Raw genomic sequence first — 19,782 nt, 5'->3', positions numbered from 1 at the left:
GAATCACGGTATACGATGTGGCAATCCGATGGCGGAGTGTGGGTATGGCGAATGCCTGGTGAACGTCATCTGCCAGCGTGTGTATTGCCAACAGTAAAATTCACATGCGGTGGTGTTATGGTGCGGTCGTGTTTTTCATGGAGGGTGCTTGCACCCCTTATTGTTTTGCGTGGCACAATCAGAGCACAGGGCCTACACTGATGTTTCAAGCACCTTCTTGCTTCCCACTGTTGAAGAGCAATTCGGGGATGGTGTTTGCATTTTTCAACACGATCGAGCACCTGTTCAAAATGCATGGCCTAAGCCGGAATGGTTACACGACAATAACATCCTTGTAGTGTACTGGCCTGCACAGAGTCCTGACCTGAATTCTATAGAATACCTTTGGGATGTTTTGGAACGCCTACTTCGTGTCAGGCCTCACCAACTGTCATCAATACCTCTCCTCGGAGCAGCACTCCGTGAGGAATGGGCTGCCATTCCCAAGAAAACATCCAGCACCTGACTGAACGTATGCCTGCGAGAGTGGAAGCTGTCATCAAGGCTAAAGGGTGGGCCAACACCGTACTGAATTCCAGCGTTACCGCTGGAGGGCGCCACGAACTTGTAAGTCATTTTCAGCCAGGTGTTGGGATACTTTCGATCACATAGTGTATTTACCACATAGGAACTGTCTGGGACTATTTGGAACAGCGAATGGGATGTTGCAGTAAGTATCTCCGCAGTTTGGCAGCTCTACCGAACCCAATCATCAAGGAGTGTAGTCGGCTGGATATGCAAGCCTGAAGGCATTGTAGATTCTCTTCCTTGGCGAATTGATGGCATTATCAAAGCAAGAGGCGACCTGGGAATGGCCAAGAAGTTGCCCAATGTGCTTGTCGTCGACTTTGGAACTGTAAGTAACGTGTAAGCAGTTTTCAAATCATGGAGCTTCTTACCGAGCGGCGGGAACTGCCCGAAGAGTCCGCCCACTTCGATGGAGAGGGTGCCGGGCTCCAGGTGCGCCTCGGATGAGCTGAGCTGCAGGTAGGTCTGGCCGTCTGGACCCACGGACGGCGCTCCGCGCAGAGTCAGGTCCAGCGTCGGTCGGACTGCAACGTGGGAAGTGGCGCTACACTCTCTTCACTATTCAGTATCCTTACTGTAATTACCGTTACTATATTTTATGGGCTTCAAGGAAACGACATGTTCCGTTTTGAACATATTCCACAGAACAATGTGGAGTGATAAGCTGTCCTTGCTACGTGACAGCAGCTGAATGAGAAATTAAAATTCTGAGGAACGTTGCCCTAGACCATTAAGGTGTAAAGATATTAGACATGTAATTGGATCTGAAGTAATGACCGTTCCTGCGTTACTTACCAATAGTGACCTTGAAGGGCCCACTTCCCCTCAGTGGGATTCCCATGATTTCAGCGTCTGTCGTCTGGACTCCAGTGCCTACGAGCTGAGAAGGGAACGTAGACTCGATACGGATGGTATTTGTCGTCAGATCCACACTGCAAACACACATTGTAATCGATTCAGTTAGCTCTTCCTTCCAGTGTGGTAGCAGTAAAAAAATCTAACAATTCGAACTGGAGTGTGATGAAATAAAATTTAGCAGTAGATTTAGTTTTACAAAGCACTACATTACGTCGAGGAGACTACAGCATTATGCATATTATTTTGGGCCGTGGTCGCCTCGAATCGTTTTTTTTTTAAATATCGAAGACATTTTAATAAGGCTCAGTGCACTGGACTTTGCTCACCGTGTGAAGGCGGTAAGGTGGTCGGGAGAAACTAAGGCGCCTGCCGCGACTGCGCAAGAGAGAGTATACGACAGCTCAGCATTGTGCTCTGAGAATGAGGACGCGACTGGCTCGACACGATAACGTGTGGGTGGTCAGTGATTGCTTAGTGTGGAACAATACTTTGGCTGTGGAGCTCTACAAACGAAATTTCTTGATAAAGACGCTCCTGAGTGTCTTGGAGTCTGACCTGTAGTCTGCATAAGAGCGCTGCTAAACCAGAGGCTTGGAACAGTGCCGGTGAACTGCACTACGGTCACTACTTCTTTAAAGCTCATAACGATGTCGGCCGATGATTCGCAGTTAACTGATAGTCATTGTCGCATTATCATGACATAACTACTGCCGTAGTGATTAAAATTCTTTTGGGTATTTTGCCGCGTCATTACTAAAAACTAACAACAATAATAAACAGAGCCCTGAGGAAGGCCGTTGCAATTCGGCCGAAACGTCGGTTTTAGTTTATTATTGTTGTTAGTTTTTAGCAATGAGTCGGCATAATACCCAGAAGATTTTAATCACTATGACACCGGCCTTGGAAGCCTACGTACTTATACTGCCGTTAATGTTTGCTGATCTGCTCCGTGTCTCTGTGAGCCGTTCTGATTAGCGGTTAACTTGAAGCAAACTTAAAATGCTTCTGTGGGCGCTAAACTCATATTTATTTGGCAGTGCACTGCGATCCGTTGAAGAACGTTTAAATTTTTGTCCGGGTTTTACAGAGTTGTGCTTAATCCTACTTACTAGTTTTCAAGGTTCTAGTTAAAGTGTTATTGGAGGTTATCTTATTAAATTCAGTTGGTATGTTACAGAGATCTATTCATTGAGTGATATAATTGGATTTTTGGTGTGTTGTAGTACTAAGGACCGTTAATGTCATTATCACTGTCAAACTGCTGTTCCCTTTAACTGAGACACGGCGGTTTATGAGGTACCGGCGAGAGCCATCTTTCATTGTATTCTGTAGAAACTGATTCTGCCTTCTATTATTCTTTTTCCTTTAAGTTAGTCAAACCACAGAATTTTGGTACAGTAAAACATATATCTAACCTTCTCAGTTTTTAAATCGTTAGGGGTTAGCTTGGTTCCTTTTTTATAGTGTTAAATTTAACGTAGAGATTAAGATCTGGTATGAGCACCATTTTTTGAAACTTGCTACTTCATAGTTGCTGTAACAAATTTTCGCTTAAAATTAAATGCTCCCAAAGCGTCGGATCATCCAGGGTTTTTAAATTCTGTGGATGTAAATTCGATGTACGAGGGTTGTCCAGAAAGTAAGTTCCGATCGGTTGCGAAATGGACACCACAGTGAAAACCCGAGGAAGCTTTGCATATATGTGTTGGGTAGTATCTCTAGTATGACCGTAGATCGTATCAAGATGCTCTTTCAGTTGTGAAGGTACTACGAGCGAGTAAAGGTACCTAGAACAACGATGTCTCCCGCCAAGTGGAAGGGCCCGCTGAGACGCTTCGCCTTAATGAATGCATCTCACCTAACTGCCACGCACTTCCTAGTTCGTGGCAATTCTTAGCTGCACTCTGCAGGGGCAGTGAAGAGGCTCCTGCAGCCTTTTCGATAGGAAGTGTTCGATCACCCACAAAACAGCCCTAATTGGCTCGTCCTGAGTATCATCTCTGTTCACATGAAACGCTGGATACGAAGACAACACGGGGTGCGGGGTACGCGCAACAGACCAGCATAAAGAATTATCGGAAAGCACAGGCGACTGCCTTTTATGACGATGGTGTTGGAAATTTGCTATAACGCTCCAACAAATGTCTAATTCGGAGTGGCGACTACGTAGAGAAGTATCTAGAAAGTGTAGCTAACTCTTGCAAATAAAATGTTTCTGATTTTCACTGTGGTTTCCGTTTAGCGATCGATCGGAACTTATTCTGGACAACCCACGTAGAATCGTTTTGAGCCATTTTTCCTCTTTAAAGCTTATATAGTAGCAGTGCATCTGATTCTAAAGAAAAAAAGTTGCCTATAACTTTTATGTTTTTCAATTTGAGTGGTGTTAAAGTGCCAAGTATCCTTGTACTACGTCTCTGGATTAAAATAAATGTTTTATTAATATTAAAGATTTTTTCTGGTTAACCAGACTTTATCACTTCCAAGTAACCTATATTTTGCTTCACGTGCCATACATAAGCAGTTAAAAGGCCTCATATTTCTTGTCCTTATTTATCGTGCTTATTTATAATAAGGTGCTAGTTATGCTTGTACTGTGATTATGTCAGGCAGTGAGAAAAATGAGTTTGAAAAATATTCAAATGTATGTGAATTCCTAAGGAACCAAACTGCTGAGTTCATCGGTCCCTAGACTTACACACCACTTAAACTAATTTATGCTAAGAAAACACACACACCCATGCCCGAGGGAGAACTCGAACCTCCGGCGGGAGGGGTTTAAAAAAATTACACTGTGTAACAGACCGTGCCTTTGTCTTGTCCTTTCATCAGACATCTCGGAAGCCTGAACTGAGAGTGATGCTAGTGTAAGGCATTTTGAACATCATATTTTCGTTCAAAGATGTGAAATACTAGAATAAAATTTCAACAGTCAAAATCACTGATTAAAATTTTATTTATTTTTTGGTCACTAGTTTCGGGAAAACCAGGTTGCCCTCATCGGTTCTATAAAGCATATGGATTGCAAATTACAATCATATCAAGGACAAAAAAGTCAGCATCTATCGTAATGCGATCTGCGTTTTTTATTGCAGATCTAGATTTCAGTTAACAGTGCAGCTGTCATCAGTGCTACAAATATAAATGAAACAAGAACCATATAGAGAAATAGAATACTGATCAAAAGACATGTCACAGATGTAGAACATTAAAATTCCATAATGACATACCGTTACAGGTAGTCATATGCACTCAGCGTAATTATAACAGCACATAATTCAGTATATCTTAGATATTTGCAGGCGTTAGTCCAACTGAGCCTGCTGTTTACAGCTCCATTCAGCTATCTTTGGTTTACATAATACTAGATAGCCAGCACCTATTTAAATATATTTGGCTATCCAGTATGATACAGACCGAAGTTAGCTGTATGGATCTGTAAACAGTAGCCTCAGTTGCATTAATGCAAATTGTGTACAACTACGACATGGCTTTTTATCAGCATGCTCTTTCAATTTCTGGCCCTTTTATTACATGAATTTATAGCTCTAATGATAGCTGCACTGTTAGCTGAAATCTAGGTCCGTAATAAAAAAGGCAAAAGCTATTACGACCTACACTGACCTTTTTTCCTGGATTACATCACGGTCTTGGAGCACAATCTTTCCCACAGAATCGAACAAGATGAATCATAATCAGGTGAGATACAATAAGGTAGGGTACATATTTTTACAAAAATATATATACAAAATATCTTATGCAGATACATCTCAATACATATCCATCGCGATTACAATATATCGTATCAAATAATGACACGCCATTCCAGGAACATGCAGAATGTGATGCAGTGGCATGTTTATAAAAAACAAGATTTACATAAAATATCACGATTACTGCACCGACCGCAGAAGCTCATGTTTACACAACAGATGAAAGGAGATTGAAGTTACAAGTCTAAGCAAAGATATTAAGAATTAGGGGCAGGTGCACTCTAGTAATAAACATGCAGAAATACGATCGTAATTTTTAAGCTTAAGGAAGGAGTTACATCCAAGGAGTCGACCAAAGGATGCAATACGTACATTTTAGCATGAAATTATATAACACAAGTAATCAAAAGTAGAGTGTATTTGAATCCTAAATTTTTAAAATAAATTCAATATAAAATTTCTTACGAAATTCTAAAAGGTATTGTACATCAATTGTACTACCTACTTCTTGTACAGGATGAACATCAATAAAACCGCCAAATTGTAGGGACGATTCCTGACTGTAAATGGAGGAAAAAAGTCCCATGAACATATGCATCGTTGCTACGATAGATGGCACTGACGAATGAAAGTTTCTCTTACCATGTACCGTGTGTTCCTTGTGTGTTGCACACTCTTTAATTGATGCAGCATACTGTAAGCAGCAAAATGGTCCGGTATTCATGTTGGTAACAAGCTGAGATGGTGTCTATATACGGCCAAGCAGATGGAAAAGGTAGAGAGCCAGCACGGCTATAACAAAACAAGTACCTTCACTGGCAACAACGACATCACACAACATTTCAAGCCCTTTTTGGGCGTTGTGTGATCATGGATTCTTTGAGAAAGACGAAAGGGCAGGGAAGCGGTGGACTATGAATACACCAGGTCTGGAGGACCGGGTTATCAGGATATTGGGAGTAACCGTAGTAGAAGCTCCAGGGAAGTGGCCAGCCAACAAGGTGTATGTAAAAGCGCGATTTTGTGCAGCCTGCATGACAATCGCTACTGTACCACTCGTCTGAAACAAGACCAAGGATCAATAGCAGCGGGTTTTACTCTACGGGAAGGATTCTGTCGACGGTTTTTGGATCGGACCGTACGAATGAGTGCAGCAGTCCATGATGCGACTCGTGAACGAGTGCACTGTATCCAATGAAGGCCACTTTCAATATCTGTTGTGCCGTGGACGGGATGCAGTTCTGTACTGTGTCCCGGTACGATTTGTTGTCGTTGCAAGCACACCGTCCATTTACGGACACATGTTCATATGGCCATTTTCTTCCGTTTCTGTTCAGGACTATACATTAATTGTTACGGCGCAAGTGCAATGTGGAAAATACGAAGGGCATTCAATCAGTAAAGCATTACTTCTCTTCTCTCGGCCAGTTTAGGTTCACAAAATGTTGAACTTGCTGGGGGACGTCGTGGAATATTTCCACTTTCACGAAGTTCTGATAGGTGCTACACGTAGCACTGAAAATGGCGTCTGTAGCGGAAGTGATTTCTAAGCACAACAAGGTCACGTAAACCTGTCCGATCTCCAGCTTGCTGGCCGGCCGCACACATCTGAGGCTGCTGCAGTATTGGAATGTGTCGAGATTCTCATTTGTGGTGCTTTAAGCACAATCAAACCCCTCTCCGCTCAGTTGGACGGCTCTGTTGTTAGTGCTGACACACTCGTCCACCAGTTGGGGTACACGGAGATTTGTGCCTGCTGGATTCCTAGCCGCCTAACAGAAGACGGTATAGAGCAATGGAGGCCCTTCGGTGTGGAATTGCTTGCGCTTTACGAGGCTGATCGTGACAGTTTTTGTCGAATATTTCCACTTCGAACCGTAAACAAAACGGTAGTCCATGGAGTGGTGCCACACCACCTCTCCTCCGAAGAAAAAATTCGAAGCCGCACCCTCAACCGATAAAGCCATGGGGACAGTCTTCTGGGTCCCTGAAGAGGTTATTCTGTTTGATGTCTTCCCTCGCAGTGCAATGCTCAGTTCTGAAGTACATTGTGCTATTGTTAGGAAACTGAAGATACGGCATTAGTGTGTTCGTCGCCACAAAAATGAGGACGAAGTGTAGTAGAGTGGTACCATGCGTGCATGGAGGCTCTTTCGGTTCGGATACCTAAGGCCGTGGCATTGAACAAAAATTATGTTGAAAACTAGGATTTTAAAGTCAAAAGAGAGGAGAATAATATGATGTATGGGAATTCTGAATAAAACCAGCCTGCTTTTTGAAAAAAAAAGTGTTGCGTTACATATCTAAAGCTCCTCGTATATCGTCATTGAGTCCAGGTGATAAGAGGGCAGAGACAATGCACCAAGTAAAGGTATATAGCTAACAAGGGTGACAACTCAGATTACATTCTTAAACTGCCATATACAAATCACTGTGTGTTAGATCTGGACTACTGCAATGTAAGATCTAGGTGCTAATGTAACATGGTGCTCGAATGTTTGGTGTAATAAGCAAACAGGTGATAACGTATCATTGTGCTCGAAGGTTTGGTGTTATAAGCAAACAGTGTAAGATCAGAATTAAGTAATGATTAAGCGTACACAAGTAATTGTAGTGATACGAGCATAATATCAAAATTACTGCGATTAAATTTATATTCAGCTATTATAACAACAACCATGGTAGCTGAAGGTCTAGACGTGAACTATGGTTGAACCATTAGCACAAAAACGACGTCAGTAATGTGAAGTATAACGATAACATGTACAGCATTACAGTGTTCGATTGACATCTTCCTCATTCTACCTTCCGCAGCACCTTTACAATTTTGTCCAAAGAATTTTGGCATGCGAACATACTGGCGATCTCTGTAACATGTAACTCACCTCTCACTCCCACAAACTCCCCTAGCTGTAACTCGCTCACAACCCCTAGTCAATCGTTGTATCTCGCCCATACCGATCTACTCCCACAACCCATTCGTACTCAGTCGTTCAGCCCAACACACTTGCCTATTTTGTGCTCCGATAGGAGCACTTTTCTGTAAGTTCCCTTCTTTTCCCTAACACAGCACGGCATGTCACTATATGAAAAGAGCTTTAAATTTTGATAGTTTACTTGTGTGAAATTGAAATAATGTAAAACTCTTTTTACGCCTGAGACCGGATTTTACGTGCAGAAACATTCTGAATGTGCTCCAGTAAAACAAAATGGGTTTTCCAGAGCCCATCTGAGACATTTTACAGCGTATTGCTTCGTGCTAAGTCAATTTATGAACTATATTTTCGCCTCAAACTGGATGTTAGGTGCGTATTTTACGTGTATAAATAGGGTGAATACTGGAGATACTAAAAGGTATCAGATAGATTATATAATGGTAAGATAGAGATTTAGGAATCAGGTTTTAAATTGTCGGACATTTCCAGGGGCAGATGTGGACTCTGACCACAATCTATTGGTTATGACTTGTAGATTAAAACTGAAGAAACTGCAAAAAGGTGGGAATTTAAGGATATGGGATCTGGATAAGCTGAAAGAACCAGAGGTTGTACAAAGTTTCAAGGAGAGCATAAGGGAACAATTGAGAGGAATGGGGGAAAGAAACACAGTAGAAGACGAATGGGTAGCTCTGATGGATGAAGTAGTGAAGGCAGCAGAGGATAAAGTAGGTAAAATGACGAGGGCTGCTAGAAATACCTTGGGTAACAGAAGAAATGTAGAATTTAATTGATGAAAGGAGAAAATATAAAAATGCAGTAAATGAAGCAGGCAAAAAGGAATACAAACGTCTCAAAAATGAGATCGACAGGAAGTGCAAAATGGCTAAGCAGGGATGGCTAGAGGACAAATGTAAGGATGTAGAAGCTTATCTCACTAGGGGTAAGATAGATACTGCCTACAGGAAAATTAAAGAGACCTTTGGAGAGAAGAGAACCACGTGTATGAATATCAAGAGCTCAGATGGCAACCCAGTTCTAAGCAAAGAAGGGAAAGCAGAAAGGTGGAAGGAGTATATAGAAGGTTTATACAAGGGCGATGTACTTGAGGACAATATTATAGAAATGGAAGAGGATGTAGATGAAGACGAAATGGGAGATAAGATACTGCGTGAAGAGTTTGACAGAGCACTGAAAGACCTGAGTCGAAACAAGGCCCCCGGAGTGGACAACATTCCTTTAGAACTACTGACGGCCTTGGGAGAGCCAGTCCTGACAAAACTCTACCAGCTGGTGAGCAAGATGTATGAGACAGGCGAAATACCCTCAGACTACAAGAAGAATATAATAATTCCAATCCCAAAGAAAGCAGGTGCTGACAGATGTGAAAATTACCGAACTGTCAGTTTAATAAGTCACAGCTGCAAAATACTAACGCGAATTCTTTACAGACGAATGGAAAACTGGTAGATGCGGACCTCGGGGGGGGATCAGTTTGGATTCCGTAGAAATGTAGGAACACGTGAGGCAATACTAACCTTACGAATTATCTTAGAAGAAAGATTAAGAAAAGGTAAACCTACGTTTCTAGCATTTGTAGACTTAGAGAAAGCTTTTGACTGGAATACTCTCTTTCAAATTCTAAGGGTGGCAGGGGTAAAATACAGTGAGCGAAAGGCTATTTACAAAATGTGCAGAAACAAGATGGCAGTTATAAGAGTGGAGGGGTATGAAAGGGAAGCAGTGGTTGGGAAGTTAGTAAGACAGGGTTGTAGCCGTTCCCAGATGTTATTCAATCTGTATATTGAGCAAGCAGTAAAGGAAACAAAAGACAAATTCGGAGTAGGTATTAAAATCTATGGAGAAGAAATAAAAACTTTGAGGTTCGCCGATGACATTGTAATTCTGTCAGAGACAGCAAAGGACTTGGAAGAGCAGTTGAACAGAATGGATAGTGTCTTGAAGAGAGGATTTAAGATGAACATCAACAAAAGCAAAATGAGGATAATGGAATGTAGTCGAATTAAGTCGGGTGATGCTGAGGGAATTAGATTAGGAAATGAAACACTTAAAGTAGTAAAGGAGTTTTGCTATTTAGGGAGCAAAATAACTGATGATGGTCGAAGTAGAGAGGATATAAAATGTAGACTGGCAATGGCAAGGAAATCGTTTCTGAAGAAGAGAAATTTGTTAACTTCGAATATAGATTTATATATCAGGAAGTCGTTTCTGAAAGTATTTGCTTGGAGTGTAGCCATGTATGAAAGTGAAACATGGGCGATAAATAGTTTGGATAAGAAGAGAATAGAAGCTTTCGAAATGTGGTGCTACAGAAGAATGCTGAAGATAAGGTGAATAGATCACGTAACTAATGAGGAGGTATTGAATAGGATTGGGGAGAAGAGAAGTTTGTCGCACAACTTGACTAGAAGAAGGGATCGGTTGGTAGGACATGTTTTGAGGCATCAAGGGATCACAAATTTAGCATTGGAGGGCAGCGTGTAGGGTAAAAATAGTAGAGGGAGACCAAGAGATGAATACACTAAGCATATTCAGAAGGATGTAAGTTGCAGTAGGTACTGGGAGATGAAGAAGCTTGCACAGGATAGAGTAGGATGGAGAGCTGCATCAAACCAGGACTGAAGACAACAACAACAACAACAATTAGGGTAACTTTGAATATTTGAAACCTCTGTATCACTGAAATGGATAAAGATATCAAGAAAAGTTGTAAGGTTATTCAAGAACGTGATCTTTAGAATATATCGTAAAAATGAAACCCGTTTGTTGTGCATAGCCGTCTTGGAAACTACGGCTTTGTTTTGATGCAAAAAAATCGCGTTTTTGGAGTGTTTCTCGTAACAGATAAAGTCTTTGCAAACGGGAAGAGGCTAATTCTAGACAAATGTTTATAGTATATAACGCTACAATTTGAGCAATTTTCCGTTGTTCATGATTTAGATCTCGCTACTCACCGCATTTAACTTGTGTATTTAAGTGGACCTGTACCGTAACTTTGAACTTATGTATTTTGGAAACGGATAGAAATATCAATAACCTTTCTAAAAGATTTGGAGTCTGGGATCTTAGGAATGTATCGTAAGAATTTCAGATACTTGTTGTACATAACAAACTTGGAATCCGCATCTTGGTTCTGGTACGAAAAAAAGAAAAAAAATGTTTTTTGGTGTTTTCAAAGGAACCGTCCATGAACTAATAGTACCTCAAAAAACCTCTTAAGGTCCACTGTAGATTGTATCAAATGCAAACAGAACCAAGCGATTTGCTCCAATTGCTTAAGCAGGAGGAAGTGGGTCATATTCAGACTTTGACACTGTACTTTAGGATGGTGACACTAAGACGATCGGTGTGTGTCTTTACAAATAGTCATTAACCCGAGTGCTATCTAAAACACTTCACCCTACCTTTCTTTTACCAACAGAATGGGAGGCAACAGCCCCAGAAGAATCCAGTTTTTATGCGTGGTGTTTTGGAACGTATTAGGCAGCGAATGTTGTCGCATGCGTACTGATAGCAAAATCCCTTATTTAAAAAGTTCTTAATTTAAAAAAAAAATTAAAATACTTACAAAATTACAAAATAACGTATTGTATATCAACTGTACTACCTATTACCTATATAGTCACATTAGTTATTTCAAGTGTGATGTGGGAAATACATTTCCATTGGATAAGACTACAGATCACTTGCGTGTGTAGGTGATAAGAATACAGAAACCATGCGTGAAGTACATGTCATAATGTATATTGGTAAAAAAGGGTACTACTGAAATATTGCATTCTAAAAATATCATACAAATCACTGAACTATTGGCCAACACCGATATAGCTTACCGTCTAGGTGATAACTTAACGTGGTACTCGAAGTCTTGCATCTAGTACAAGATTAGAAATTAGTTAACAAATAATTTGTAATATAGTGATATAAGCACAGTATTAAAGCAACTGCGATTACATTCTGTACAGATGTCGCAAAACACCATAAAAGATCATGTTAGTTGGAGGTCTTGTTGCCCTTGTTACCTACGTGCTTGTACCTCATGCATTGTTTTTGTACTCTTATCACCAACACTTTGAGCGACCACATGTAAGCTTATTCACAGACGATGTATTTTCCACATTGTGCTTGCCTTATATCTACTTGACTATATAGACAGTAAGTAGTACAATTGATACACGTTTTAGAATTTTGAAAGAAATTTTATTTAAAAAATGTTTAAGAATTTTTTATGAAAAAATTAAAAAAAGGAATGTTGTTATTTCAATGTACTCTTGTTTGCATTACTTGTGCTACGTAATTATACACTGAAATGTATAAACGGCATTCTTTGTTCGACTACTTGGATGTAACTCTTTCCTTGTGCTTAAAATTTATGATTGTATTTCTAAATGTTTACGCGTACAGTGCCACCTGCTGGTAGTTCGTTACATCTTTGCTTTGACTTGTAATCCTCAGTCTGCTTTCATCTGCTGTGTGAAGAAGAGCTTGTGCCGTTGGCGCGATATGCTTGATATCTTATGTAAATCTTGTTTTATTATTGACTTGCGGTTGCATCACTTCACTGTTCCTGATATGACGTGAGTTGGCACCACTTTTCCCGACTTGTAACGACTTGTCACGATATATAATACGTATGATGGAGATGTGCTGAGATACATTTGCGTAAGGTATTTTGTGTATATCCATTTTGTGACAATGTGTTCCCCACCTAATTGTATCTGACCTGATTATGATTGTAATTTGGGACCTATATGATTTACAGATCTGATGATGAGAACCTAGATTTACTGAAACCGTTGTTCGAAAAAAACAAACTATTATCAGTTTCTTGGCTGTTAACATTTTTAATTCTATATTTCACGTTACTGTAGATCGCCCTCACATTTGAGTTATATCAAACATATGTAATTCATCCGCAGAACTGTTCAAGTGCCGGCCAGTGTTACCGGGCGATTCTAGGCGCTTCAATGTGGAACCGCGCGACCGCTACGGTCGCAGGTTCGAATCTTGCCTCGGGCATGGATGTGTATGATGTCCTTAGGTTAGTTAGGTTTAAGTAGTTCTAAGTTCTAGGGGACTGATGACCTCCGATGTTAAGAACCATAGTGCTCAGAGCCATTTTAACCATTTGTTCAAGTTCTGAATCGTTTGTAGCGACCTGATGAAGGCTTTGTGCATCACGAAAGTATGACACAAAACTCCGTAACTGCAGACAGCCCATACAGCTCCAAATTTTATATGCTTACAGCTTCTCAGAGAGAAAGGAGAGAGAATGAGAAATTTAGTATTTTTAAACTCACTGTAGTTCATAGGTGATTATTGAGAGTGAAAGCTTTTGCATACGCAGTAACAAACAGATCCAACAAGTATCCCATTAAGGAATAGAATAAATAAAGGAAATTCGCAACTTAATAAAGTTTATTCGATGTTATTTTAAGTGTTCTTTTGTTTGTAGAAGCATCATTTGGTCAAGGCTCTAAACTGTAACTAATGTGTATTTATCCATAACTGCTGACAGCTCCGATTACGAAAGCACATATGACAAAAATTTAACTTTCAGCTTTTATGTTACCAATTTTTTGCCTTTGAAATAAACTCAGCTAATCACCGAGATTTCACGGTTTGATCTTTGCGTAAGTGAAACGAACTCATTAATCATAACAAACAATCGAAAAGTAATATTCGCTTTAGCAGAATACTAGCAACAGCCACCGAAAATGTACCTAATGCTTAGTTTCTAAGTACAATTCTATCAACAAATAATTTTTAAACGTAATACCGAGGTGCTCTTCTCTTTACCACTAAGCGTCAAATCTCATTTGCAGCAGCAAGCTACTCATGAATATCAAATAACTTCGATATTTATGTTTTTCATGCATGCGACCTAAACATGAGAATTGTAGTTTGGCCTCTGACAATAGAGACGAAGCTTAACAGACGCTTCATTGGTAAAACAAAGCACTTGAGATAGAGAAATAAGATTATTTAGTAAGCTAAGTGGGAATAAGATAATATTATAACGACATAAATTATTTTGAATATGATTCTGTGGAGTGTAAGGGCAATATGGCACAGTAAATAAAATATTCAGTATTGTAGATTAAATCTGTGCACAAAAATATTAAAAGTAAGAATTCACTGCGAATTAGCGATACGGGTAATTTATCAGTGTAAAAATACGAGAGACATTCAATAAGTAAAGCTACACATTTTTTTTCTGAACGCAGGTCTGTTTTATTCAGGATTCCAATACACCATATTATTCCCCACTCTACTGGCTACGAAACCCTATTTCTCAACATAATTTCCGTTCAGTACGACAGTCCTGCGCATCCTTGCTTGGAGGGCCTGTAGGCACGCATGGTATCACTTTACTGCTCGACATTGGAGACAACGTCCTGCTACGCAAGTAACCTCTTCATTATCCATGTAGTGCTGCTCGATGAGTGCACCCTTCATTAGGCCAAACAGATGGAAGTCTGAAGTGCGAGATCCGGACTTTATGGTGGATGAGGGAGAACAGATCAATGAGGTTTTGTAAGCTTCTCTCGTGTGTGAAGACTTCTGTGAGACCTTGCTTCGTCATGCAGAAGGAGAGATTCGATTGCGTTTTTGTAACGACGAACACGCTGAAGTCGTTTCTTCATTTTCCTGAGGGTGACACAATAGACTTCAGAACTGATCGTTGCACTACGAAGGAGGACATCGAACAGAATACCCCCTTCAGAGTCCTAAGAGATTATCGCCATGACTTTATCGCTGAGGGTGGTTCTTTGAACTTTTTTTCGGAGAAGAGGTGCTGTGGCACCACACCATGGATTAGCGTTTCGTTTCCGCTTCGAAGTAATGACCCCATCGTCTGTGACGACGTCCGACAAAAAATTATTACTACCAGCTTCGTAACGAGCAAGCACTTCTGCACAGATGGTCCATGGTTGTTCTTTATGGTGTTCTGTTACCCCTGAAATCCAGCGGCACACACCTAGCGAAAGAGTGTGTCAGACTACCATAGCAGACGCCCATCTGTGCAAGGAGGCGTTTTATTGTGATCCGTCGAGCACCAGGAATGAGTGTGTCCGCAATTTCCAACACTGTAGGAGTCGCAGCTGTATGTAGCCGGCCGGCTCGCTGGGGATCGGACAGGTTTGCGTAATACTTTTACGATGGCTGACGCCTCGCCCAACGATTCACCGTGCATTTGTTCACTGCCAGGTCTCCGGAGACATTCTGAAAACGCCTATGTGTATTTGCGATGCTCTGGTTTTGCTCAAAAAGAAACTCAATGGAGCTTTCTGCTTGGAATGCATCTCCGTTGGAAACACCATTTTGAAGGCTACGTATAGCGCCGCCACCTAGCGGAACTCCATGAAACTATAGAAGCCGAAGAGGGAATATTCCATGATGTCTCTTAACAAATTCTTAATGTTTTCGACCGAAACTGGCAGAGAAAAAATGTATTGTATTATTTACCGAACTCCCATCGTACGTTCAAAATCGAGTGATGTACTCAGTTATCAAGAATTACAGTAACAGTGTGTGGAGTTCGTGCTTCAATCGCACAGGAATGCCTCGTGAGAGTAAGAGATGCTGAGGGTTGGTGTCTACTTACTGCATGTCTTTGACGATGACACTGGAGAGTCCACTGAGGGAAACATCGTCGAACTGCGTCTTGAGGCTGGGGGAGCTGTGGATGAGGCTGGGCAGGTCCCGCAGCGGCTCTATGGGTTCAGCGCCGATGTTGGGCAGACCTGCAAAGCAAGAGGATTGGACGGTTACTACAGTTTTCAGGTGCTGGGTCGACCAGAAGGCGCACATTACAAGTTAGCAGCAGTCTAGAGCAATTCTTTTTTTTTTTTACTTTGGTATATTATTGTTCACTCAGTCATTATCCATAACGTTGAGATACTGCAGCTCTTCCTTGCATCATCATCGATCTGACTTATTTATAGATCTGTCCTCGGGATTCTTTCCTCCAACCACCTCTACAACTAGAATTTTTTGCAGTCATTCTGTCTATTCGACTCATCATGCTTTTTATAGTATATTACTTACTCGAACAATCTTCAGTAGCATACATCTCATCACACTTGAAGAGCTTCTAATCGTTCCATGTCTGTCTTCCCCATTTTCCCCGTTTCGTACTAATACAGAGAACAGAGATACGCTCCAAATATTTTCTTCCAAGTACATTTATATTTTGGGATGTTTGCAGGTGTTTGTTTTACGTGGACGTGAACCGTATGTGCAGTTGATGGACTTTGAGCGAGGGCGTATAGTGGGCATACGGGAGGCCGGGTGGACGTACCGCCGAATTGCTCAACACGTGGGGCGTGAGGTCTCCACAGTACATCGAAGTTGTCGCCAGTGGTCGGCGGAAGGTGCACGTGCCCGTCGACCTGGGACCGGACCGCAGCGACGCACGGATGCACTCCAAGACCGTAGGATCCTACGCAGTGCCATACGGGACCGCACCGCCACTTCCCAGCAAATTAGGGACACTGTTGCTCCTGGAGTATCGGCGAGGACCATTCGCAACCGTCTCCATGAAGCTGGGCTACTGTCCCGCACACCGTTAAGCCGTCTTCCGCTCACGCCCCAACATCGTGCAGCCCACCTCCAGTGGTGTCGCGACAGGCGTGAATGGAGGGACGAATGGAGACGTGTCGTCTTCAGCGATGAGGTCGCTTCTGCCTTGGTGCCAATGATGGTCGTGTGTGTGTTTGGCGCCGTGCAGGTGAGCGCCACAATCAGGACTGCATACGACCGAGGCACACAGGGCCAACACCCGGCATCATGGTGTGGGGAGCGATCTCCTACACTGACCGTACACCTCTGGTGATCGTCGAGGGGACACTGAATAGTGCACAGTACATCCAAACCCTCATCGAACCCATCGTTCTACCATTCCTAGACCGGCAAGGGAACTTGCTGTTCCAACAGGACAATGCACGTCCGCATGTATCCCGTGCCACCCAACGTGCTTTAGAAGGTGTAAGTCAACTACCCTGGCCAGCAAGATCTCCGGATCTGTCCCCCATTGAGCATGTTTGGGACTGGATGAAGCGTCGTCTCACGCGGTCTGCACGTCCAGCGCGAACGCTGGTCCAACTGAGGCGCCAGGTGGAAATGGCATGGCAAGCCGTTCCACAGGACTACATCCAGTATCTCTACGATCGTCTCCATGGGAGAATAGCAGCCTGCATTGCTGCGAAAGGTGGATATACACTGTACTAGTGCCGACATTGTGCATGCTCTGTTGCCTGTGTCTATGTGCCTGTGGTTCTGTCAGTGTGATCATGTGATGTATCTGACCCCAGGAATGTGTCAATAAAGTTTCCCCTTCCTGGGACAATGAATTCACGGTGTTCTTATTTCAATTTCCAGGAGTGTAGAAGCTCCATTGGACAGTGCAGTCTTTGCTACTGTGCCCTCTCTCATCTTCCTTCTTTATCTAATATTCTAATCTACTATCAAGACATAAAATATCACCCACGTCTTCATTAAACACACGTCTCATCTCGTGTGTAGTTTCGGCGACCATTGCTAGGTTATCAGCTAATAGTACCATGCTGATTTTCTGTCCGTGACAAACTTTTCACATCTGGACGTACTACATTATTTCAACATACAAATATGTGGCTGCAAAAATGTATACCATACAAAGTAGTCATTTTCGCTCTTTAGTCTCTAGCTACCCTTTGTATTGTACACGTACACTGTCTGATCAAAGTATTCGGACACCCTGTGTAATACGGAACTGATCGCCACATGTCACATGTCATATGTCATAAGAAGCGGGCAACACTGTGTTGTCAACAGAGGAGCAGTAGCAGCAGAATCTCAGTGACTTTGAACGTGAATTATTCATTGGGTATCACCTGAGGAAAAAATCCATCAGGGACATTTCAACCCTTTCACAGGGCCCATGCCGACTGTTGGTGATGTGACTCTGAAATGGAACCGAGACCATGCAGACCTGGTGTATAGAAGAACAGGGACGATCGAACGTTGCGGATGGTACATATAAAAATATCGCAAGGAATCACTCGTGAGTTCGTAAGTGCGAGCAGTCAAGCTAGCACAATAAGTGTGCGAAGTGTGTGGCGCAGTGGTTGAGCAGCTCATCATAAGGCACATATTTCTGTATTCAATGTTAAGCGACCCATGAGGTGAGGTGGAGGCCAGTGACTGGAAAGGAGTGATCAGTTATGCTATTCTTTGTGACAATATGATGGAAGGATTCTGGATTTGGAGAATATCCCGAGAAAGTTGCCTGTCGTCAATGGTAGCGCTAACAGTAAAATAGGAGTCTGAACAGTGGAGTGAGGAGTACATGGTGTGACGGTATGCGGATGTTTTCCGATTGCACTTAACGCCAAACTCGGAAGAATATGAACACATGTTGCGGTGTAAAGTAGAAGAAAAACTGGGAGACGATGACTGTTCAGTGCAGCCTGTCACAAAGCATCAGATGTCCCAATCTGAATCTAATACAACACCTTTGGATTGAGTTAGAACGTCGACTTCACTCCAGACTCCGAGGTTCAACATCTGTACATTCTTTGCTTTCGGCTATTGATGAAGAAAAGGCTGCCGTCCTTCAATGGACATTCCGATATCTCACTGAAAAAGACTGCAGTAGAGGTCAAGCCACCGTGGAGACCACCCATGTTAATGTCTACTAATATGTGTTTGGATATCTTTGATCAGTTAGTGTATAAGTTACATACATTTTACTCTATTCATTCTTGGTTCCAACAGTATATTGTTGTTCTTAGGTCGTGTATGTCTACCTTAATAACTGTCATATCATATCTTGGTTTTCCTGAAGTCGAGATGAGTTGGGAACAGGGATGTTAACGATACTATATAGCCAGTATCTTTTAAAGTTATATTTGAAGAGACATTGGAAAGAAAATAAATAATGTTATTTTTTAAAGAGAGAAATCCAATAGCTTAAAAGATGGACGTAGTTGTGGACAAAAGGAACAGGAAATCAACGGAAAATTAATTCAACCCCAATAATCACGAACTAAAAGATATTGATGTGATTTTCACATACAAGAATTAGCTACTGAAAGTAAGAGCACATCAGTATAGAGAGAAGATCACTGGATCACAGGGAAGGTTTACAAAGCATCTGAACCGATGATATTCATTCCCTGAGACTCCGCTGCTCTAAGCAGGATTTTGAGCTTCCTAGCGCTGGAAACCTCTTAACGACTCCGTCCTCAGGAAAATACTAGAGGTGCACGGTGTAATCGACATCCACAAAATAGACTTCTTCAGTTTATCCAGAACCTAAAGGTACACGTTCATCGGATCCTTATTTGTAATATATGCAAACGCTTCCACAGGGATTTAGATTGTGTTGGTTGACAATGATGTTTTAATAACATGTGAAGGTTGATCTACTTCTTGTAACTGAATTGTTTTACTTTGTGTTCCTATACTTTCTGAAGGCAAGTAGCCGACTTAATGAAACAGAAGTTCACTTCACCCATCCGATACTTGACAAGACCAAAATTTTCGACAAAAGCGGATAATCAATTTTGACGGAGATTCACCAATAGAACCAACGATCATATGTGTCTGAGAAGTGCACAGATACATCAACAGGAAGTGAGGTATGACAGCATGACCAAACCTCAACGGAGGGTGGTAATACCATTAAGAAACAGTGTTGC

The 19,782-nt window shown here is 41.8% G+C and overlaps 1 protein-coding gene across 1 annotated transcript in view; it reads right to left on the bottom strand.

Moving 5' to 3' along the window:
- The window catches only part of LOC126272949 (putative beta-carotene-binding protein), a 32,723-nt gene that overhangs the window by 7,028 nt on the left and 5,913 nt on the right, over positions 1–19,782 (bottom strand). The window contains exons 3-5 of the mRNA XM_049976248.1: positions 15,705–15,843; positions 1,363–1,499; positions 939–1,091 (exon numbers count right to left, since the gene is read on the bottom strand). Coding sequence (XP_049832205.1) covers positions 939–1,091; positions 1,363–1,499; positions 15,705–15,843 — 429 coding nt within the window. The remainder of the gene's footprint in view (positions 1–938; positions 1,092–1,362; positions 1,500–15,704; positions 15,844–19,782) is intronic.

This window comes from Schistocerca gregaria, chromosome 5 (assembly GCF_023897955.1).
Source record: "Schistocerca gregaria isolate iqSchGreg1 chromosome 5, iqSchGreg1.2, whole genome shotgun sequence".
Classification (NCBI taxonomy): Eukaryota; Metazoa; Arthropoda; class Insecta; order Orthoptera; family Acrididae; genus Schistocerca; species Schistocerca gregaria.
The sequence above is the reverse complement of the archived record's forward strand: the minus strand, read 5'-3'. Positions and strand labels throughout refer to the sequence as shown.